General features: G+C 37.1%; 2 protein-coding genes and 1 long non-coding RNA gene across 4 annotated transcripts in view; 1 reads left to right on the forward strand and 2 right to left on the reverse strand.

Moving 5' to 3' along the window:
- The window catches only part of LOC139984148 (uncharacterized), a 54,410-nt gene extending 52,261 nt beyond the window's left edge, over window positions 1–2,149 (reverse strand). The window contains exon 1 of one of the 2 annotated variants that reach the window (XM_071997899.1): window positions 1,932–2,149. In XM_071997899.1, the coding sequence (XP_071854000.1) occupies window positions 1,932–2,106 (175 nt within the window). In that variant the 5' untranslated portion in view covers window positions 2,107–2,149. The remainder of the gene's footprint in view (window positions 1–1,931) is intronic. The other variant, XM_071997900.1, reaches the window with a different exon arrangement.
- The window catches only part of LOC139984152 (uncharacterized), a 99,518-nt gene that overhangs the window by 52,307 nt on the left and 22,858 nt on the right, over window positions 1–24,353 (forward strand). The gene's annotated exons all lie outside the window — the stretch shown is intronic.
- LOC139984150 (epidermal retinol dehydrogenase 2-like) lies at window positions 14,469–23,778 on the reverse strand. Its single transcript, XM_071997902.1, has 6 exons — window positions 23,695–23,778; window positions 22,641–22,716; window positions 20,169–20,631; window positions 19,575–19,819; window positions 17,052–17,180; window positions 14,469–16,778 (listed from the first exon to the last, which is right to left on the reverse strand). The coding sequence occupies exons 2-6, from the start codon at window positions 22,679–22,681 to the stop codon at window positions 16,685–16,687; spliced, it is 972 nt and encodes a 323-aa protein (XP_071854003.1). The 5' UTR covers window positions 22,682–22,716; window positions 23,695–23,778; the 3' UTR covers window positions 14,469–16,684.

Genomic DNA, 24,353 nt, shown 5'->3' on the forward strand with positions numbered 1-24,353 from the left:
AAAGAATACCTAATGCTTCCTATACAATATTGTATCTAGTGGATACTTGTTTAATTATCTGGTAAGGAATCAAGACTTTTCTCTCAGCAAGATCTTGGCAAATACAGAGAACAGTTTAAAAGGTTTAAAAGCAACATAATAATTTATATTAATCTGTTGTTGTTTTTCTTTATATGTCCACAGATAGAACTGAAGCATTTCTGAAAATTCCACACAACTTGCACAGGTGTACCCTTGGCAGACTTTTCACACCAAGAGTATGAACGAGAGTAGCAGAAGAAAAGGTTCACGGATAGGATGAAGTTAATGAACTAGGAGTATTGATAGAACAAATGACAGTTGCAACATGACACATGAATTTAAATTGCTTGAATCAGTTTATTCATTTCTTAAAGACATTGAGGAGGCGTATGAACATAATATTCTCAAGACAAATACAGATATATCTTTTTTTGTTTGAATAAGCACTTTCTCATTTTCTCAGTGTAGTGTTAGTGTGTCATTGGAGGGAGAGCAAAGATATGTTCTTTGTTGTTTGATTTGTTCTGCTTTTTCGTATATGGCAATTACATTTTGAAGCTAATGTTGATATTAACCTTCTATTCAACTTGTGACACTGCATTATTATTGACCAATCAGTCAGAACTACATTTGTCAAACCTATTTTGTGTTAGTAATTTTCGTATACCTGTTTCAAAATATGCTATATTCCCATTTTCATGTCACAAGTGTCCAATTAGGCCATTATTTTCTTTTTAATTTTAGAGCATTCAGTTGCAAAGTGGAGAAAAGGATACTTCAGATGAACTTACAGGGAGGCTTATTTAATATTTGAAGTAATTTTGTTCAGTTTATCCATTCTGTCCAACCAAACATGTTTATTACATTCTAAAGCTAATGATGATATTAACCTTCTACTCAACTTGTCAACATTGCGGCTAATGATGATATTAACCTTCTACTCAACTTGTCAACATTGCGGCTAATGATGATATTAACCTTCTACTCAACTTGTCAACATTGCGTCTTTACTTAACAATCAGTCAGAACTGCATTCGTCAACCCTATTTTGTTAGTAACTTTCATACGTATCGTTTCAAGATATGCTTAATTCCATACTACATGTCATTAGTTTCCCATTAGGCAATTGTAGTGTTTTTTTTTCTTCAATTTTATAGCATTAAGTTGCAAAGTGGAGAAAAGGAATACTTGAGGTGAACTTAGTGGTGGGGCTTACTTATTATTTGAATTGATTTTGTTCTGGTTATCCATTCTGTCCAACCAATTGTGCTAAAAGATACAGTTCTAAAACGTTAGAGCTATATATATATATATATTAATTAAGATTGTACATATATATATTATACATATACATATTATAAGAATTGAATGTGTAGCAAGTGGTATGACAGATATAAAGTAATTCATTAAAGAACAACACACCAGAAAAATTCCACTTCAATCATACAATCGTACAATCATAACACTTGGGTAATACGACCTTAATGACAGTTATTCAAAGCCAATTTATAAGCTTTAACACACCAGTAGAATCACTGTGGTCGAGTGGTACGGACTTCGGTTCGTGACACGAAGATCTGGGGTTCGATTCCTACCTTCGCCTGATGAGTCCCAAAAGGACGGTGAAGAAGTGGTCGTGAAGTGGAATTTTTCTGGTGTGTTTATATATATATATATATATATATATATATATATATATATATATATATATATATATATATATATATGCGAAATACACCGTTTATTATAATATAATAATATTTATCTATCAACTGTCTTCTACTCTTAGGAGAACGTTTGAACTTTTCTTCATAAATGGGAGGTGAGTTGTTCACAGTTCCCAATGAGTCCACCGCTTTTGCGTTCGCATTTTAAAACTCGTATGCATTGCGCGTAGCAGTTTGACTTACCTGGAAATTGTTCAAATATTAACAAGATTAAGAAAAGGCCTGCACAGAAATGTTTCATGCGAATCACATGAGCCTTGTACGTGATATTACTGCTATTCATTTTGAATCCTCCTCGAACCCAAACGCTAGTTCCAACTGCTGATAATATGCTATGACATACTGATAATATACACATCAAAACGTTGGTATATTTTACTTACTGCAGGTGTCAAGTGTACGAAAATATCTGTTTTCGTTTTGATTAGTGAGACGCATATACAAAAGATAGGGCTTCCCCCCTTTTGCTTTTGTGTTTACCTAGTGCGGTGTATCAGACGTAGGTTTTATGTTACGGATGACAAAATCTTTTATTTTTCTGCGGTTCACTCACGAAAAGGGTCAGAATAAAAATAGCAGCCGTAAAATTCTTTTACTGCCTAAAATATTGGATATGGCGCGCAACCTTCGTTATTTGTTAAACTACAGTTAATGCAAATAATGGGCATAATGCATTGTTACAAGTTCCTTGAATAGTCTGGAATATCGACGAAGATTTTACATGGATAAAAGAAAATAACACTGAATTTTGCATTACACACACTTTTCTATACGTTGTTGATCATTCACATATCACCTGAAGCGTATGATTACGTGTAAACCACTCAAAGGGTAGTTTACTCGACGTGGCAAGAGTCGTACCCTTGTTGCAACCCCATTGAAACTCTTGTAGAATAAGCTCCCAGGGTGTGTGACTGCTAGGGGAAGATGGATAACGAGTGGCTTACGAGGGAGAGAGTGCCTCGATTTCCCAGATATTTGATTGTAATACACTTTGACTCTGCCTTATAAACATGACGAAACGAATTGTAGAGAAAGCCGGAAAGCTACGAAACGTAGTTGGCCTTTTATAATGCACATGATCTCAAGCTCTGTGGTTATGGTGTAAATAATTCCTGAATAAGGGATATGAATGGCAGGTTATGTGGCAGCAGTTTGATCAATTTGTTATGCAGTTGCACACGTGTTATGACAGTATCATTTGCAATAACTATATATAATGAAGGAAAGATAAATGCATACTTTGACAAAGTAGAGCACATACTTTGTAGCTGAAAACCATCCTGTTATGACAAGATCCTATTACAGTGCAACCATTGTACAGAATTGCGTAGTTATCCATAATATGTTCACATTGGCCAAGATTGCATGCCTTGTTTATTTCACACTCCCAGGCCCCCTTCCCTATAGTGAATGTGGAAGTTCAGCAGTGGGGAAAGGTGGTTCCTTGAATGATATGGGTGTACGGTGAAAGTGATTTCCAGGCTGAGCGAGATTATCCCGAATAAGTGATTTCTCCCAAATTTCCGACTGTTGAGGTGGGGGTCCAAGGCCCCCTTCCATCCAACACCCAACCCCATTAGTATATATTTTAAGCTATTGGTTGGTACCTGTAGGTAACAAAGGATATTTGGAAGATAACTTCACCAAGGTTGGTGTCAAAATAAACTGGGAGTGCAGTAATCCTTCCTAAATTATCACTTTCAATGTACATAAAATAAATCTTAGTCCATGCTGCGTATACTGTTTATAAGGTATTGTTTTATGCAGTTACTAAAAATTTTCATGACTTTGAATTTTCTTTGACATGAATCAACATTTACCCCGCTATTTTACCCTCCCCCCCTTTTTTTACTGTTACATTTTATAGGTGAACATTTCAGATTCATGATCACCAATTCTATCGCAAAATTTTCAATTCTCCAAAACTTAAATTATTTCTCAATTGTGGTTTCATTCATGTGTCATGGTAGGAGACATTTGTATTTACAATTTATTTTCTGAACATGTGAGGTTAATAGACACAGATGTCTAAAACACTGGTCTAAAAATAGCTCATAAAGGAATGCTGCCTAATTAAATTAGAATATAACTTGCATGTGTGTGTGTGAATGTACTGTATGTGTATGTAATATGTATGTATACATGCAGCATGCATCCATGCTTTGCAAACTATCCCAAGAAGAATCCAAGGAGTGATTCAATACTTCATATCTTATAAAGTAGCCAACTGCTACTGCTATGCTTTATTGACTTATCATTCATGCATCCAACAAATCTTTACTATTTTCTTCAGGCATTTTTAAGCGGAAAAACGAAAAGCTACGTACTTCCTGAGGACTTGGACAAAAATAATGCAGGCCATTCTTATCACTAATAGTGGATATAGAGGCGCTTGACTTCGCAATGGTTCAGCGGTATGATTTGCCTGCATGAGGTGAGCGGCCAGACAAAACGCCATACCGTTACACAGCCTACAGGTCATACATTACGTGTACTGGAAGACAGGAAGAACTGGTCGAACATAAATGGATAAAGCCTGATTTTGAGGGTTTTTTCAATGAGAGGGAGGGGGAGATTGGGCAGAATATAGCTCAGGGCTGTACATTAACACTTTACTGCTTATCCAGGGCAAGTGAATATTATATTGACAAGTGATATATTTTCTCAACTTGCCTGATTTGATATATGTCAATCCTGATCAAAAAGCTCTAATGAAAAACAAAGTGATATTAATTAATCAAAAAATGTTATTTTCAATCAACATTTTGTTTCATACTGCCTTTTTGTAATTTTATACCTGTTCTAGCATGGAAAAGAACCTTCGCAGTGAAACTGGATGCTAAACTATGACTTATAATCTTTGTTTGGGAAATAGCAAGGACAAGTACATGACCCTTTACAGTCAGGGTCAGACCAAGTCTTTCAACAGTTGGTTTGTAAAACTATATCTGATTTTATTGTTAGGTTTAGTGGATTGACCTCTACTCATTTCTGAGTTTCACTGAGATTTATATTGTAGAATTCACATTACTCTCTACACATGGATCCACCTGTCAAGTTCCTCGTGTCATTTATAACATAGTATCTGTAACCAAATACATGATGAAATCTATTTCATTTAATGTGTCAATATCCTTTCATAATGTGTATTAATTTTTTAAACAAACATTTTCAAACAATAATGTTATATATTCTAGCGTTTTGGGACCATATCAGTCACTAGTAATTTGACGAGATGTCAATGGGAATGGAATGTGATTGTACATGATATTGTTTATATTAAATGACTGTAGGGATCAACTCTGCTTTGATACATCAACCTCTAAGAACACTGTGCAAAAATACATTGCAAATGTCAAATATATTAGCAAACTAGTATGCAAACATGATAACATGCAAAATATTATGTCATGTGTACAATCGGCATAGCCAATATTCTTGGAATTTAGTAGTAACTATTATATATATCAGATAAGGTATGTAGACATGATATTGCACTTGATGTTTACAAACTGGATATAAGGTGATCTCAAATGACCTCCACCAAAAAGCAATACAGATAGGACATATCCACATAACATGAATTTAAACAAAACATTAATGTAATTCTTCACATCTTGTGCAAACGGATGTGTGGCTATAGAAAACTTTCATTAACACTGGAGAACGAAACATTTGGACCTTAAATGTTGCAATTTGCTGTGTAGGTGAAATACAACTTATAACTTATACAAACTAACTAATACAACTTATATATGTACAATCGATGTTTCATTGAACACTTTATTTAATCTGGAAAGAAACTGAATGTTATACATAGTCCAAAGAAAATGCACAACACAATTGCACAGTGAAATTGCATTGATTTAAAAAATCCTTTAATTGATGGGTAAGGAAGGGAGCTAGTTGGAAATACTACACCGATTAGCAGACCCCCTTTCCGATCCCAACTAAAAACTAAAGTTGGTGGATTCTATGTGTCACAGCTAAAACCTTTGGCAATAGGCCATTTAGAGCTAAACCTTTACGCCATAATATAATATGTGAACACACAATTGTCACTATTTCTATAAAAAAAAATTGAGAGGGGGGATTTCTACAGTTGACTTTTTAAAGAATGCAGCATATGGTTTGAGTGAAAGTGAAATATGGTTATACACTAAATACATCCACAATACATACAGTTATATGTAACATAACATGGCACTGTTGGCATATATAATGGTGAAATAACAGCTAGTTACATCTTACTTGGTGAGAAGAAAAATCCTAGTACATTGCACTAGACAATTGAGGTATTCTGGACAGAAACGGAATGTGCCCTAATATTGCAGCATGCTATTTACAAGTAATGCTTTTACCCCTTTGATGTGACATAACTGGTTCATGGCCTTTTGTCACAACTCCTACAACAGCTAGCAGAATATATTCCCATTTACAATTGAGAGAAGAATCTCGCAAGAGATTAAACAGATCATACATCTTGTATAACATTAATATAAAAATCCACACCAATCAAACAATAAATATTGGCTGCTTGGCGCCACTATAACTCCTTAATATGTATGCCAAAATAAGGAGCTAAACTTGTTTTGGACCATATCTGAAGTAAAAAAAAACACTAGTTACTGAACTCCATATCACTGCTGAATCTGCTTTCGAACTTTCGAATCCTGCATTTCCTCAATAGAAGGTTTGAAACAGTTGTCTTTCTTGGCCTGATCTTTTAGGGATCATCAGGTCCATGATCACTCACTTGTTGCAGTGGAATTGGATTTGCAACACAGGCTGCTACAATTATCTTCAGGAACCCTGGTATGTAGCTGTAGTCCTAGGATACTTTGACGGGTATTGGATGCCATTCATTGGTCGCCTTGGAATATTTTTCAATTTCAGTTAAAATAATCAGAACACTTCTTTATAGTTTTGATGATGTAACCTGGGTATGAATCTGAAATACTGTAAAATAAATACGTACAACATACTCGATAAAGGTAAAACAGCAAGGATCATTGATATGAGAACTTATGCACAATGACAGTTTATAACCTAAAATAACCACTGGTAGACTTTTTGTACTCTACGTGATAAAGCAGCAAAATAAACATCAAAATAAACAGGCATATTGTTCGGAGGGCGCTTGCATCGAGCTGCCACAGCTGAAATGAGTAATGTCGTATTTTCACGTTTTTCTGTGTGTTAACGAACCTTTCCTTCGTTCTGAAGTTATTCGATGTCGTGTTGTGGGACTACTAACACTCGTCATGCCATTTTCGAAGGAATTTACGGAACGGGTGAGACATACAACTGTCAATTTAGGACACAGTGTTCTACGTTACTTATTTTTGGCCAATAGTATAGGCCTTCTGCTATTGACACAGGATAGTAGAATGAACCCTAACAATACCGACATCGTTGGAGGTGCTTGAAGCCTACACTATAGCTCGGAGACACTTCAAAATATTCGAAGGAGTATGCAGAACCACACAATAGAGTCACGGTTGATGAACATATTGAAAGAACAATCGATTCTTCGCAAGCACAGAGGTACGCGGGCCGGTATACAGAATCGGATTAGAAACACTCATTCTCATAATTTCAGCTTTCCTTATGGACTGACAGCAAATGTAAACAGTATTCAAGGAAAGTTTTTACACCTGGAGCAAACTGTTACAAACATGCGAAATCTATGTTTCATTACATTGCAAGAGACGAAACTGCAATCACCCAATAAAGAGTGGCTAAATGAAACCCCACAGCACTGTGTGCCAGATGAAGCGTTACGCATGGTAAATTACTATATGTTTCGTCATGACAGACAATTTTCGGCAAATGGCGGCGGATTGATAACGTATATCTCGAAAGACTGGGCAGTGAGCTAGCCCATAACTGGTTCATGGCCTTTTGTCACAACTCCTACAACAGCTAGCAGAATATATTTCCATTTACAATTGAGAGAAGAATCTCGCAAGAGATTAAACAGATCATACATCTTGTATAACATTAATATAAAAATCCACACCAATCAAACAATAAATATTGGCTGCTTGTCGCCACTATAACTCCTTAATATGTATGCCAAAATAAGGAGCTAAACTTGTTTTGGACCATATCTGAAGTAAAAAAAAACACTAGTTACTGAACTCCATATCACTGCTGAATCTGCTTTCGAACTTTCGAATCCTGCATTTCCTCAATAGAAGGTTTGAAACAGTTGTCTTTCTTGGCCTGATCTTTTAGGGATCATCAGGTCCATGATCACTCACTTGTTGCAGTGGAATTGGATTTGCAACACAGGCTGCTACAATTATCTTCAGGAACCCTGGTATGTAGCTGTAGTCCTAGGATACTTTGACGGGTATTGGATGCCATTCATTGGTCGCCTTGGAATATTTTTCAATTTCAGTTAAAATAATCAGAACACTTCTTTATAGTTTTGATGATGTAACCTGGGTATGAATCTGAAATACTGTAAAATAAATACGTACAACATACTTTATAAAGGTGAAACAGCAAGGATCATTGATATGAGAACTTATGCACAATGACAGTTAATAACCTAAAATAACCACTGGTAGACTTTTTGTACTCTACGTGATAAAGCAGCAAAATAAACATCAAAATAAACAGGCATATTGTTCGGAGGGCGCTTGCATCGAGCTGCCACAGCTGAAATGAGTAGTGTCGTATTTTCACGTTTTTCTGTGTGTTAACGAACCTTTCCTTCGTTCTGAAGTTATTCGATTTCGTGTTGTGGGACTACTAACACTCGTCATGCCATTTCGAAGGAATTTGCGTAACGGGTGAGACATACAACTGTCAATTTAGGACACAGTGTTCTACGTTACTTATTTTGGGCCAATAGTATAGGCCTTCTGCTGTTGACACAGGATAGTAGGATGAACCCTAACAATACCGACATCGTGGGAGGTGCTCGAAGCCTACACTATAGCTCGGAGACACTTCACAATATTCGAAGGAGTATGCAGAACCACACAATAGAGTCACGGTTGATGAACATATTGAAAGAACAATCGATTCTTCGCAAGCACAGAGGTACGCGGGCCGGTATACAGAATCGGATTAGAAACACTCAATGTCATAATTTCAGCTTTCCTTATGGACTGACAGCAAATGTAAACAGTATTCAAGGAAAGTTTTTACACCTGGAGCAAACTGTTACAAACATGCGAAATCTATGTTTCATTACATTGCAAGAGACGAAACTGCAATCACCCAATAAAGAGTGGCTAAATGAAACCCCACAGCACTGTGTGCCAGATGGAGCGTTACGCATGGCAAATTACTATATGTTTCGTCATGACAGACAATTTTCGGCAAATGGCGGCGGACTGATAACGTATATCTCGAAAGACTGGGCAGTGAGCTACCCCAAGGTATGTTGTAGTATTCCAATCCCGGATATTGAGCTTCTTGCCGTGAGAGCCAGGCCACGATACCTCCCAGCGACATGTCGAATGTAACGATCGTGAATGTATACACCAGGCCGTCATCAAATTTCTCAACTGCAGATGAAGAACTGAAATCAGCAATTACTAAGCTCCAGAAGGAAAACCCACGAACCCACTTCATAATTGCTGGAGATGTCAATCGAGAAAGCATCGCATGTATTGAGTCATTGGGTTTCAAGAATCTGGTGAACTTTGCTACTTATCCTTCGTCCAAATCTGTCCTGGACGCCGTGTATGTCACGGGTGACGTCTACCATGTAAAGAAATCCCACCTGATATCCACATCCGACCACAGCAGTGTCCTACTCATCCCGAAGTACACAGAGAAGCATCGTGCTAAGAAGCAACGACGAAGTAGACCACAGAAGGACTTGTCATTTGCTAACGTCAGGAGCATGCAAGAGATGCTTCAAACGACCGACTGGAGTGTATTTCGTGAAGGCTGCGATGACCCAGACGAATTAACTGACGTCATTTCAAGTTACATTGGATTCGTCAGCGATGTATGCATACCAATGAAGCAAATAACACCTGCTGAGATGATGAAGCGAATCCACCCAGACAACAAGATCAAACAACTGGAAAAGGAAAAACAGAAGGCCATCGAGGACAAAGACAACATCTCCAGGAGCAGGATGCAGAGGAAATCAATAAGCACGTAAAAAATCTGCGAAGTGACACCTTTGGAGGAATAAAAGGAAACTCTCGTGCATTCTGGGATGTCGTCAAATCCATAAGAGACCCTACTAAAGATGACCAGCCTAGGCGGGTTGATGCAGATTTTGGGAAGGAACTATCCGACTAGTTTGGACGGTTTAATGACTCAATAAGTAAAGATATACCGTTACACCTACCTGAGAAGAATGAGGGTTGTCCTGAACTTGATGTCAATGTGGTAAGGAAACAGTTTGGGAAGGTCAAAAGGGGTGTTGCTTGTGGGTCAGATAACATTCCGTGGTGGGCTTTTAAATACTTTTCATTTGAATTAGCCCCAATATACACATCACTCTTCCAAGAAAGCTTACAACATAGTCAGATCCCTAACTTGTGGAAAACAGCACTAACATCACCTGTACCAAAAGTGGCGAATCCCAAAGATGTGAATGATTTTAGACCAATTGACCTAGCAAGTATTGCTTTTAACAGCATGCAAAGGATCCTCCTGCCACGACTAACTGACAGTATCAATCAATTTGGGGACAAGCGTCAATTCGCCTACAGAAAAGTTGTATCATGTGTAGATGCTGTGCTGTTGCTTATCCACGAGGTTGTGTCAGAAATAAATTGCAAGGAAACCACAATAGCAAAGGTGCTTTTCTTAGATTTCTCAAGTGCTTTCAATACCGTCCTACCAAATCAATTAATCACAGATCTGTCAGGTTTCATCACTGAACCATGGCTCCTACACTGGCTTGCTCAGTTCTTAACTGGGTGGTCAAGACACGTTAAATTGGAGAATGGGTTGTCAGATAGGTCAGAGATTAAACTTGGAGTGCCTCAGGGTGGCCCATTGTCTGCTTTACTCTTCACATTATATACGGATGAAATCAAGTCTGGTGGTCATATCTCAATCACAAAATATACCGATGACACTGCTATATTATGCAAAATATCCAAGAGTTCATGTGTCAATGATCAGCTGAACTATCAGCAATCAGTCAACGACGTGGTTTCAACATGTGACAGAAAGAATTTGTTGCTAAATGCTAAGAAGTCGAAGGAAATGTGCTTTGCTAATATCAACATAAAACATCAAGTTCTTCTGTCTGCAATATCACAAGGTGTCACCATACATGAATCTGAGGTAGAGCGAACATCAAGAACTGAATACCTAGGAGTATGCATTGATGACAATCTAACATTCACGTCGCATATCTCGAAAATCTTGAGCAAAGTGTATTATTTTGTATCAAGTCTTGCCTATATTGTGTCATTCTTTAATGGAGGTGCAAGGAAAAATGTGTTTAGCTCCTTTATTCTGCCACACTTACTTTATGCTGTTCCCGTATGGTATCACTTTATATCATCTTCTGACAAGCATAGACTGATGAGATTCCTTAAGTATACTTCACGTATATTGAATGTAAGCCAGCTATCACTGAAGGATCAAGTAAACACAGCTGCAAAGAATGAATTTGTAAGATTGACAAATAAAATTAGAGATGACAAGGATCACCCACTACATGGGCCACTTAATTGTCTGTTGGTGAAAGCTACCAGGAATCTTAGGAACCCTCATATCTTGCCAAAATATAGAATTCAACTTTATAAGAACTCTTTCATCTACCGTGCTGCAATATACATTCAATTTGGTAATTTGGAACCTCTCATTTAATTTTACTAATTGTTTCACCTAGTTCTAGTAATGTACATAGTTTTAACGCTTTCTCAATGTGCAATCATTTTGAACATCTTATCTATCACGGTTTTCATATTTATTTATTTTTAGTTTGACATGTGTACTCCTTTTTATAAATATGCTATATTTATACTGGTTTCAATAAATGAATGAAATTAATGAATCAGAACTGCCCTTCATGATATGTTCACAAGGTTTTACAATTTTTGACCTATCTTGAACCCAAATGATCTTTGACCTCTTCAAAACCAGTAGGCCACTTCTACACAATGTATTACACCTTCACACTTACTATGAGATCTCTTTAAGCTTTCCTTCTTGCAATGTCGTATTCACAAACAGGGATCACAAACACGCATGTCATATTTAGTGCATAGGTTTATGGTTTCATAAAAAACAAAAACAGTTGTAACATGCATTGAGGCACTGTAAATTCGCTCTACATGGTACAGCAAACATTTAATAGTATCATTACATATTGGCAAACATTGTACAAAAATATGTAAACCAAAAGTCATTTCTTTGAAAGAAATGATTAAGGTACACTGTTGACCCATGAAAAAACATAGTAACTTTACATTGTGACTTCTGCCTATCTGACAATGTGGTGTAATACGTTAAACATAGAGTACTCACTTCACCTTTCCATCCCCATCGATGGCATTGAGACGATTTCGATGATGATTGAAGTCAATGGCAGCAAGGCGGTTTCTAGATAAGTATCTAATGTAGCTGATGAAATACAAGCGAGTAATTTTGCACGCTATATTAAACTTGTATTACTGTAATTTTAAACTTGCATCTTACTTGTCACTTTGTACCCTATATGTTCAATACACACACAATTTTCATGACGTCATTAATTGATAGCAATGCCATGCTGCCGGGTATTGTTAGGGAGACTGAGGGAGGGAGAGATGTGTGTAAATGCTGTTTGACTGTCCTTTTAGGTATGGAATCATGAACAGATGGAATACACAACCATCTTTTGAAACTTTCAGTCGAAATTTAAAATAAAAAATGAAATTTGAGGCTTAGCTAGGATATTAGTCACAACATAAAATAGTAGGGTATGTGTGTGAGACCTAATTCATTTGACAGTTGTCTACTTTCGTTCTCATCTCTACCATCTGTATGTTCTACATAGTCAATATTTATCTCTCTATTTCCTGTAAGCGATGGCTTTAGATTTCTTTCAGTCCACCAAGTTGTTGTTTTCATACAAGAAAAGGAGACAGTGCTGTTCACATTTGTGCCTATTGATACACATGTCTTCTTCGTTTTGATTGGGATCAAGTTCATCTCAAAGCTTGCATTTATTTTAGTCATGATACACATTTTGATGTTAGCAATAACAAGTTTTGAAATTTCATAAACATGGTGAAACAGGGAAGGGCGGACCTTAACATTTGAGCATTTTGATATCATTTACCAATAATCTGAATATTTGTATTGACATTAAGATATGAATTACTCACATAACCAGGTTTGGCGGTCGCCTACGTACTTGCAACTTCATGACAATGCTTGCAGGAATCCAGTCATGTAATACCTCTTCCCTCCCCAAACCCAGAAAACCCTATTTACGCTAGAGATGATGCAGGCAGCACTGGACCTTGGCCAAAATCTAGCACATGCTGTATTCATAACAGCTACCTTCTAATTTAAATTGATAAACTATAAACGTCAGCTTGAGTTTTCTTTGGATGGGGAGGGGGCGCCTTAGTTTCCTCCCATATCTATGGCAGCGTATTTATGACAGAGTATGATAGAGTACTTCTAGGCTCTTTAGGCTTAGGCCTACTGTAAGCTAAAAATAATTGAACCAATGCTACACTTTTGTCTATTTAACCAAGAAATGTTCGGTCACCTGCCTTTGTGAATGGGTCTGATGATCTTTCCGCAGAAGTAGTTGCCTTCGCCATGTTGCTTTGATCGAGAGGAAAGCCACTTTTCGACGAACACAAATCGTGGCAGTGCTTAGCATGGACATCGAGAAGGTGCCTTGCTAACTAGTAGTGTGTCCAGCCGCCTAAGTGTTTCAGTATCTTGTTCCAATCCTCAAGTACCTCACCGAGTGGTATCTACCTTCTTTTCAATGTTCGTGCTTTTCTCTTCCTTTTAAAGCTTGGGTTTGGAGCAGATGCCATGATAAGTCAACCAAGTTGTGTAGAATGTGATTTACAAATATTACTGCGTAGCCAGTGCCAACTACCAAAGCGGTAACTGTTTACATTGGAGCTATGCGAGACTGCACACGGGGGATAGTTAACATTCAAAATGTACCGCACACAGTTGGAATCGTTGACTGCCTAAGTCAACCGGTATCAGTTCGATCATAATAAGAGCCATGTGTTTTCAGAGCATCTGCATTTTCTACCATTTTGTTCAGTAAAACGGTGATTTGCGAAATAACTACACGCGTGGTAGGCTACTATTTAGTTGCAATGCAGTACTTCAGTTATGTTAGGCGTCGTGCAACTAGTACGGTTGTATACACTTTACGTACTGACGGGGCTGGGTATCGAATGTGATGTCTAACAGTGCTGTTACACTTCATTCGAAACAAGGTCAGATTTACCGACAACAGACGTTTCTTTTTGCGCGAGTCTCCACTCACTTTAAGTCTACTTCTACTGAAAAGAGACACAATACAAGAGAAGATCAAATACAAACTGCGGTCTCCTTTAATAACTACAAAAGTGATTGCATGTGATCAAGAAATTTATTTTGTCACATTTAAAGGTCAGATTTACCGACAACAGACGTTTCTTTTTGCGCGAGTCTCCACTCCCTTTAAGTCTACTTCTACTGAAAAGAGACACAATACAAGAGAAGATCAAATACAAACTGCGGTCTCCTTTAATAACTACAAAAGTGATTGCATGTGATCAAGAAATTTATTTTGTCACATTTAAAAGAAATTTCACTACATATAAATGTCACAATAAAGTTCATGATCAAATTATCTAATGTTATAATCTTTCGTCTTCTTTTCAAACCAATGGTAGCCACGATTCACACATACATTGAAAGACGATACTGTTGATTCTAACAATGAAAAATGAAGTTTCAAGTAAGTGTTAGATGTTACATTGTCATGATATTTGCGGTAACACTGTTACAACTTTGGAGGACCTACAGTGTACGTAGGTAAATTTGCACATATATATATAAACATGCGACACTGTAGTTCAACACAGTTTTATCAAATATTACAGAATACTATTATGGTCATGAGAAAAAGGTGTTTCGTATCTGCCTTTACTTATTTGTTATTGTTGCTATGCTAATGACCAGTTCCGTAGTCTACCTGGTTAGGCTCGAATACACCGAATGACGGTTTTGACCTATTCACAATGGTTGAATACATTTTCAGGAAAATTTGCAGAAACGAGAAGCTTTATTTTATATGATTCTATCTGTATTCCGTATAATAATGAATTTACCTATTTATAACATCTTCGATTGCGTATTAATTTGAAGCAGTATACACGGCACTGTGCTTATACAAAGACACACTTCATCTGAAAGATTGTAGTTTGGGACTATCCTGATATCCATATTGATGATAGGACAGAATAGGGATATCTATTGTCCATGTAATGAATATGAACAATATTATAGTAATCGTTTAAGTGGCCTGTGTCCACAACATTTTGCAGTTTACAATACGACTAACATGTTATCCAAAACATTTGCATGCATTGGAGTATAATGAAATAACAAGCGACTTTAAAGAATTCTGACAATTCCCTATTAATGTTAACATAATGGCTGGGAGGGAGGTAAATACTCCCAACTGATTAAGATAAGGGCATGATCCTGTATGGAAGGGTATCCGAGGTCCTGATTTATGGTATAATATTGTCACCGACTGATCGTACACATATCTCTCGACTGATTGTGTTTCACCGATGAAAGTTGAGTTGGTTCATGGCAACTCCACTTCATTTTCGGAGAGGTGTTTAGGATATAGAAAAAAAAGTAAGTTTGCCTATTTTGCTTACGTATCCTCTATCACAAACGAATCTACGGAAATCGAGAAAACGGTTTTACTAATGTAATAGCATAATATATCATCAATCTATGTACAGGTGCAATTAAGCAAATGAATGTAAAAAACATGTTAAAAAAATTAAAAATTAAAAAAATGGAATTCGGTTTCTTAAAGCGGCATTACAGTGTTTCTGCGATGACAAACGTACGGTATGTTATTGATCTGACAGATTTAGTACTGAAGTGACCAATGTTTTAACTGTTATTGCTCCGACGGTCCAGATTACTACGCATCATATTGCACAGGGGCTAAACTGAAAGGTCAGTGCCCGTGTTTACATACGCCTTGATTTGCTATAAGAAATAAGCGGGAACTAAAGTGGTCCCAAGGGAACTAGACGGTATTAAACGGAACTAAAGGATCAACAAAGATACGTGTTATCTACAGACTGAGAAGATGTGCAAATAATATTACAACCTTTATGGAGTTATCATTTGACTTCCATAATTGAAGTACTTATCACAATAATGCAATTTTGGTCAGGTTTATTCACCAAGGACGAAAACTGTATTTTTTTTGTTTCATAAACCCCGACATTCTAATGGCAAATCCGACCAGGAGCAAAATATGCGATATGCTGTCTTGCAAACACAAAGCTGCATTTACTGTCATCACGGGATGTGATACATTGTTATATACATTAAGGTTCAGGGTTAGGTTCAGCAAAATAAAACAGAACTTAAATGCACATATACGTATAACCAACAAGATGAAGTTTGAGAGGAATTTGGTGATATACAAGATTGTGATTAACAACTTTTTTAATACAAAGTCAAATATGTATTGCGAGATCTAAAATTGCCGTTAAATAATTTCATATAGACATCGATTCCTTCATTAGATCTATATTAACCAGCAAATATGTTAGAAAACAATATAAACTTTAATGTCAGTAACTTTTAATCATCCTACATTTGCACAGTGATGGTGAGGGGTGGGGTGTTGTTGCGAGTCATTGGTAAACAACCATAATATATGGATTAAAAGTTTCAAGTCATTTTTTGCACATCAGCTGAACCCCCGTCTCAGACGATTTCTATCTTCAGGCCACTTTCTCTCTTCCAGTATAAGTCAACATTTGCTTGTCATACCCAAAGAAACGGTGTAAGGCAGTTAATGCTTCTGCAGGAATAATTCTGAAAATAAAAAATATCCATAAGTATATGAAAAACACTTGTGATAGACAGAACAAGATCCACTACAAATACAGGGTACTGCATTGCATTATCGTCCTTGATACCATTTGCACTTTTCTGACAATCCGAGGTTTAAGGTTTCTCGAAAGGTTAAACAATCAATCGTGCTCGATTGGGCCACATCAGTTATTTCTCCACAGCAAAGGTCTCAATGGCAACTTTTAATTATGCCCCCAGAGCGTAAACTAAATCATGATGGTTACAATTACATACGTTTTCACAATCTGTAAGGCCCTCAACAGCCCCCCAGGTGCGTAAACATAACGCTGATTGGTCAGTATGCTTTCCATACAGAGCTTCATGACTTGATGTGACTCCAACATAGGCATTATGGAAGGAACCCTGGAGAATGAATAGATAAGAACTAAATAGAACAGATTATAAACATTACAGAAAACCCATATACCCCAAGATATTCATTTTGGTCCATCTTTTACGAAAGAAAAATACGTAGAAATTTGGATTAATCCAAAATATGATGTGTGAAGAGAAAGTGACGGAGGTATCTAGACTCGATTCTATAAATATTTCATAAAATAAATCCACAAAGGGTGTTGGAAAAACGGTAACGAATGTTACCTGAACAAAGCTTTTGATCGACAAGAAACACTGAAAGCTATATTACCCATAACACTGAACACTGCAGATCATAGTGATTTACGGGAAAGTTAACTTTCAACCAATTGCAGCAGCGGATCCAGAATTTTGTAAATAAAAATCAAATTAGCTTCATTGTCGCTACACTGTTATAATTCATTCAAACTCATTTAATACTTCATGATAAACCTCGTTCATAAGTTATCTTTCTTTCGATCTTTGTATAAATGTCAAAGAAAAACAAACAATGAAGTTCATATGGAAGTATTATAAAGGTCGTGTACAGAAAGGCAACCTTGATGTATGACCTTGATGTATCTCAGTGTTGCAGTCACGTTCAGGATTTGTTTATGAAACTATGGCTGTTGTCCAAAGACAAGAATTGTAAATGATTTACTAAACTTCACATTATTATGCATCTTTATTCACCTCAAGTAGAACTATTTATTTAGATATCTCTTTTAGTAGATACGGTATCGCAAATGGAATTATTGATATGTGAAGATATATTCAGGCAACACAAGCTGTATGTATCTGAAGCGAAGCCGACTACAAGAAGTGCATCCAAGATATCCCGGAGGTTAGGAGCGTGGATAAATGGATACCGAAAGAGCTGGACATTAACACATACAAGTAAAAACTTAAGCAGCATGCTAAAACATCTGTCCTCATATTATTACAATTAAATTTGTAGCTGGCTTTGTTGCTTATTGTTTCCAAAACATGTGTCGAGATCCCCATGGTCTCAATCACTGATCCGCACCTGAATAAAGATCAGATGAATTTCTTGAAAGAAAAGTGACCCATTCCTTTCAGTTATAGCATCATCAGTTAATAAAAAGTAATAATCTTAACATAAAATTGCGCTAAGATTTTAAGCTAGAAAACACACAATTGAATGCTGTCTCTCGTCACTTGTAACATCTTTCTCTACTCGCTCAGATGTCTGACTAGGCGAGTCGTTGCGACATGATCGATGCCTTCACACTTTAGTTTCGTAAAGAAGAATGTATGTATCTTTTAAACTAACTGACTTCTACATAGGTTTAAAGAAACATGCTGCAGCAGGCACTTCGTTAAATGTAACTTTCGTCAACTGACGTGTCCCAGATGAATGTTGCTATAGTGCGAATGATCCCCGGCGCATGCAATATTGGAAGGACCATGAAAATATTATTGTTACAATAACCATGGCCTACAAAATATAACCATCTTTCAATAACTATGCGAAAGGTTACATAATATTTGCATACAATGTGTCATGAGCGTAGTCTTGACATTGGTTGCATTCACTTGGCAGAGTGCCAAATCCTGATCAACCACAATCTTGTTATCTTCCAGGACTGATATAATCTTGAGTACTTCAAATGATAGTAGTCGATGAACTTTGCTTACATCTGTAAGAGCGATGATGTAATCCTTTTTAATGATTAATTAGATTGACAGTTATTACATATATCTCAGCTATCTAACGTTATGGCTGTTATCTCTATACAACTGGTGCTTCTATATATTGTTTGTTTGCGTGTGTGTGTGTGTGTGTTTAAAATTATGACATAAGTAGGCAAATAAAGACCTCATTCGATGATTGCAGGTGAACTCTATTCTTTTATCAGGTCTATGAACTGGTTATCTCGGTGATATCTTGAGGCTACAATGCAGCTGCCAACGAGTTATTAACTTCCATATATCACACTTCAGAACTTAATACACTTAACGTGAGGTGAACAGAGTCGTTTTGAGTATTATCGAAATTACCAAAACTTTTCTTTTCGTGGCTTGTTAGTGTTATTGCAATTCATTTGCAGAAATATTGCTTTTCTCAACTGACATTATGACGAAAAATTGGTGTAAGTAATCCAACTCTATTATGACCAGTGCTTGATATTAACAGATATGTCAAGTTCCTAATTTAATTTCGTCTTTTGCTTGCTTGGGGAAATAAAAGCTTATGGTTATGGAGAAATATCTATGCGATGCGTTGTTAGTAGCTACCATCCAACCAGCAGAGAGAAGCATATTTCGCATGTTGGAATAATAGTCAAAAGAAAACAACTGCGGATTGAATTTGAGTGCATTACTGCTCTACATTGACTGTCATATTTTGTATGTGACAGTTTCAAAACGAGGTGTACTTACCCAATTGAAACGCCGTTAAACATTCCTGTGTTCATGAAAAACGGATGAATAATAGTTGACTGTACCCCAGTGTTATTATACAATTCCATTTCATAGAACATTGCCTCTTCCAAACCGCAAACTGCATACTTGCTGGCGCAGTAGTCTGCCAAATCTGGTACACCAACGAACCCGGCGGCGCTAGCCATCGTTACAATATGGCCATGACATTTTTCAAGCATGCTCGGAGCAAACGCTTTGAACAACTGTAATAAATAAATAAAACATGAATGAAAAATAATAAGAATGTACTACAAAGAATAAATGGGGTCCGAACTGCAGGGTGCCTCACAGGTTACAGTATGAGAACTGAAAGTCATATTCTGGAATTTGGGGGTTGGGAAGTGGCGAAGTAAATTGAGAAATGGAATTATTCCCTTCTACTCATTCTCACAAGAATCAAACAAACCAGCAATAATAGTATTACATATTAAGATCAATTTGACGCAAAGTAGACAGCAGAAAGCTATGAAGCTATTCCCCAACGTCTATAAACATGTGGTGACATACTACGCACTTTGAAACATTCAAAATGATAACTAATCTTTAACGTACCCAAAACGCTGCTTTCAAGTTGACATCAATAGTTAGATGTAGCAGGTGATCTGGCGCTTCAAGAAGTTTCTTGCCTTGTACTATGCCTGCGTTGTTCACGAGAATAGTAACGTCACCAACACTACGTCGAACTGCAGCTGCAGCCTTGTATACGTTCTCACTTTTCGAAACGTCAACCTTGTAGGCATAGGCTGTGCCTCCTAACGCGATGCACTCCTCAACCACATCCTGCGCCCCCTTTTCATTGATATCCCAAAGAACCACCGTCGCGCCTAGTTTGGTGAACTCCAGAGCAAACAACCTTCCAAAGCCATTCCCTCCACCAGTGATGAGGACAACCTCGCCGCTCACGTCTTTCTTTGGTCTCAGGACATTTGGCACGCAGAAACAAATGAATGTGACGATACTGTGATACAGTATAGTTAGTACAAGCCACATTAACTGGCCAGTGATGATAATTCGGCTGCAGTAAGAAATAATGTTCAAACTTGAGTCGAGATATTGGATACCAAAAACCAAGGGCGAAGGAACCGGGGGGCTGGGGGCGCCAGCCCCCCCCCCCCCCCCAGTGAAAAATATGGAGGGGCGGAAGTATCATTCCGCCCCCGCTTCGCAAGTCAGAAACCCCCTTTTTCATTTGGAGCACCAAATTGCATCTAAGGCCAGGTGAAAATGCAAAATTATATACAAAATGGAGTGGGTGGGTTGAAGTGTGCTATATTGCACCAACTTGCATCTGAGGCCACCTGGAAATGCAAAAAAATCCATAGGGGAGGGGGACACCCCCTCCCCTTAGACCCCTCCCCCAGGCCGGCCATCAGTCTTCAGCCACCCCCGATTGGTATCGATTTCAAAAATTTAGGCACGACTATCTGAGCGGAGCGCCACCGGTTGGCGCGGAGCGTACAAGAAAATTTTTGGTTTACAAACCCCCCAGATGGCCGGAAACGGCCCTTCCCGAGTGTTCATGTTGGTTCCATGGCCTCTTGCTAACTTGAGACACCTCATTCAATATCACTTTTCAACAACAAAAAACAAACGAGTTAAGTACATAATTCAATAATACATAATGTATTAAAATTAGCAAGGTACATGTACAGAGTAGTCTTACTTTTTAACTGCTGATACTTGTTGTTACATTTATAGATAGGCCAGGAATGTCTTAGATACAACTATAGCCAGTAATTGTCTTTGATACAACTGTAAATGTTTAAGTTAGCCTAATAAGAGAAGGCGAGAGCTATCCGACGATTGCCATCTGATTCAAATTTCTCAACTGTTTTCTCAACTGAAATATTATCTGCGTAAACAGGTTCTTCACTAGATGTTACAACACTGACAAGATCGGGTCCTATAGTCTTTTTCGGCGGGTAGAGTGTTGAATGAAACGGCACGCGATAGAAATGACAGCCTAAATTAGAAGACTAGGTCACCTAATTAAGCCATATTCTTGCTACGTTCATTTCAATAGTTATTCCTGTCTAGACTCTTAAACTCGTCCAGCAAGCTTATGGATTTGAAATATGGGTGTTTTTAAAAAAAGATAACTTGGCCAAAAAAAGTGTAGGCCGGGCCCACAGTGCTACACACTGGCTACGCCCCTGATCATATGATATCATATTATCAGCAGATTTTGTTTCCTGTTTGAATTCTTTTACATGTTCTTTTACATAATATATCAGAAAGACAAACATAGTGCTCTTTTACAATTTTTCAAGTAGGATGATTCTTGTTTATTGTCCAATGTCTGGACTTTAATACATTTGACCAACTTAACTGATGGACAATATAAACTTTCATATTTTGGAATATAGCCAGATATGCAGTGGCCTAAAAACAAATATCGTTATCGCAGTGTATTAGCAGTGTAATAATCATTTATAGGAAGTGCGTATCACTTACGATTGCTAGATTAGCTTCATAACATGCTGTTCGTGCAACAACTTAGGACGAATCATAGAAAGGATGAGAACGAACGTTGTCGACGTTGTTGTGCATACGGTTCGTTACATTCCATAGAGTGCGGTTGGGTAGGCAATATGTATTTTATTACGCAGTGGCCAACTGTAGGCTTGTAATAGGCTATAGGCTAAATTTAGCTAATTGCATCTGCCAAACTAAGTAAGTAGTTGAATCAGTAGGCGTGAATGTTACTACGATTATAATTGAGTTAACGGAGCTGACGAGTATTCAAGATCAAAAGAGCACTGACAAAATACCATGCTAAAAAAACAACAGTTTTTAAACATTTTTTTCGACACTGAAAGGGGGGAGCGGTCGCTCCCCCTGCTCCCCCCCTGGCTACGTCCCTGCTCAAAAGTACCTTACTACGCCACTGCCAAAAACTACTTTGGATAAAATTAACAGATTACATTCAATATAGTATGCGAATGCCTAATATCATGCCGATCAATGTGAATACTTTACTGACGTTGGGCGAACGTAAAACATAAGTTTTTGACAGATTCGTACCTTTCCGTCGACATATTGATAATGGGACTGTCAGGTCGCATAAAGAGTCTGAGACAGTGAATGAAACTTGTGCAAGCTGGAAAAGAAAGGAAAAGTATATTATCCATTATTTCAATGAAGTGTTCGGTAGAAGACATACATCGGTTGTTATTCCGCTCTCACGGGACATATAGATACCGATTATAAATTTATATTAACCTGAGTGTAATTTGTGTACAATTACAGATACACCGTCAAAATGATAATAATAGCGGGGCATGCACACGTTTATAAGCATTTATTCTAAAGCCAATCTTTCTGATTTAACATTGTGTGATTATATGATTAGAAACACAACATGATAACATGTTACATATATTTACTGCAAAACATGTCATTTTATTCAAATAGTTTGTTGTTGGCAACGTAGCGTGATGTTATTAGTTAAATATGATCAGATTATACAGTGACATCAGTTCGTTACATTTTGTCTAAAAACAGATACGAGAGGCCTCAAGAACTGTTCAGTTTTCAAACCCCTTAGCGCACGTAGACTTAATTCATATTTACACCAGATGTACCTAGCTATACAACCTCGTTTGCATGTTATAATATCGAATGAATATTCTCGAAGTTTCTAATTCGAGTGACAAAAATCATGAATTTAAATTCATATATTTGTGAACAAAGAAATTCTAAACTCAGTTAAAAGACAATTAAACTAGGGAAAATATCCAACATCAGCTCCTACATCTAGTGTAATTGGTAGCCGGTATTAGCCTCAAAGTCTAACAAGCTAAACATTGCTTTAAAGATACTTCCAGGTGCTTCGCAATCACTGTTACTTCTAGATCTCGAGAAGTGTTAAACACATGGAAGAAGATACTATGAAGGTGGATATGAAAGCTAACTTTTTAAATTGGAAAAAAGTGACCACTGTTCGACTATTTTGAGTAAATACTGATGATTTTAAATATCCAATTAATAACTTGACAACAAGGAAGTTTTCTTAAGTTTCAAAATAATTTGTAACTTTTACGCACTTAAAAAAAATGAAAACAAAAGTCCTCGATACCTTTTTGCGATTGATGCGTGAAATGACGTCCTTCCTTCTCGCCTTCTTAATACGTTGTGATGATATGTCCAGCATAGAAGGCTAGATATTGAACGTATGATATGTTGAAGCCAATAGTTCATAGGTTATTGGAAGAAATAATTGTTTACTTTGGCACATGTGGCTTGCGTTTACGTAAGATGTAGCAGCGTTTAATCTTATAATCTCAATATGTTTTTGTAATATTACTACTTTTGATAAATTATTCAACAGCTGCCTTCTTTTAAATAAACAAAAATAATAATAATATTAATAATAATATTCAGGGACAATAGGTGAGAAACTTTTAAACATATGTGAAATATCACGGTCGTTGGTACCAGGCTACGTCAATACATTGAAATTTGGCATGGGGGACAGGTCAAACGTCGATCTGCAGGTCATCAAAGGGTGCAGCGAAATGTTCACTGTTTTGCAGTTCTTACTCCATAGACTGTAGAAGATCACACATCTACAGAATATTTCGATTGGTTACTGTACTGGAATGCTGCTGCATGCATTTCTGTACGGGTTGGTTATTTTGGAGAAAAATAGCAAATATTGATAACGTAGTGGACAACTAGTGTCAAGATATTACTCTAAGAAAAAAAACTGAATTAAAAATTCAAAAACGAAAAAAT

This window comes from Apostichopus japonicus, chromosome 17 (genome assembly GCF_037975245.1).
Source record: "Apostichopus japonicus isolate 1M-3 chromosome 17, ASM3797524v1, whole genome shotgun sequence".
Lineage (NCBI taxonomy): Eukaryota > Metazoa > Echinodermata > Holothuroidea > Aspidochirotida > Stichopodidae > Apostichopus > Apostichopus japonicus.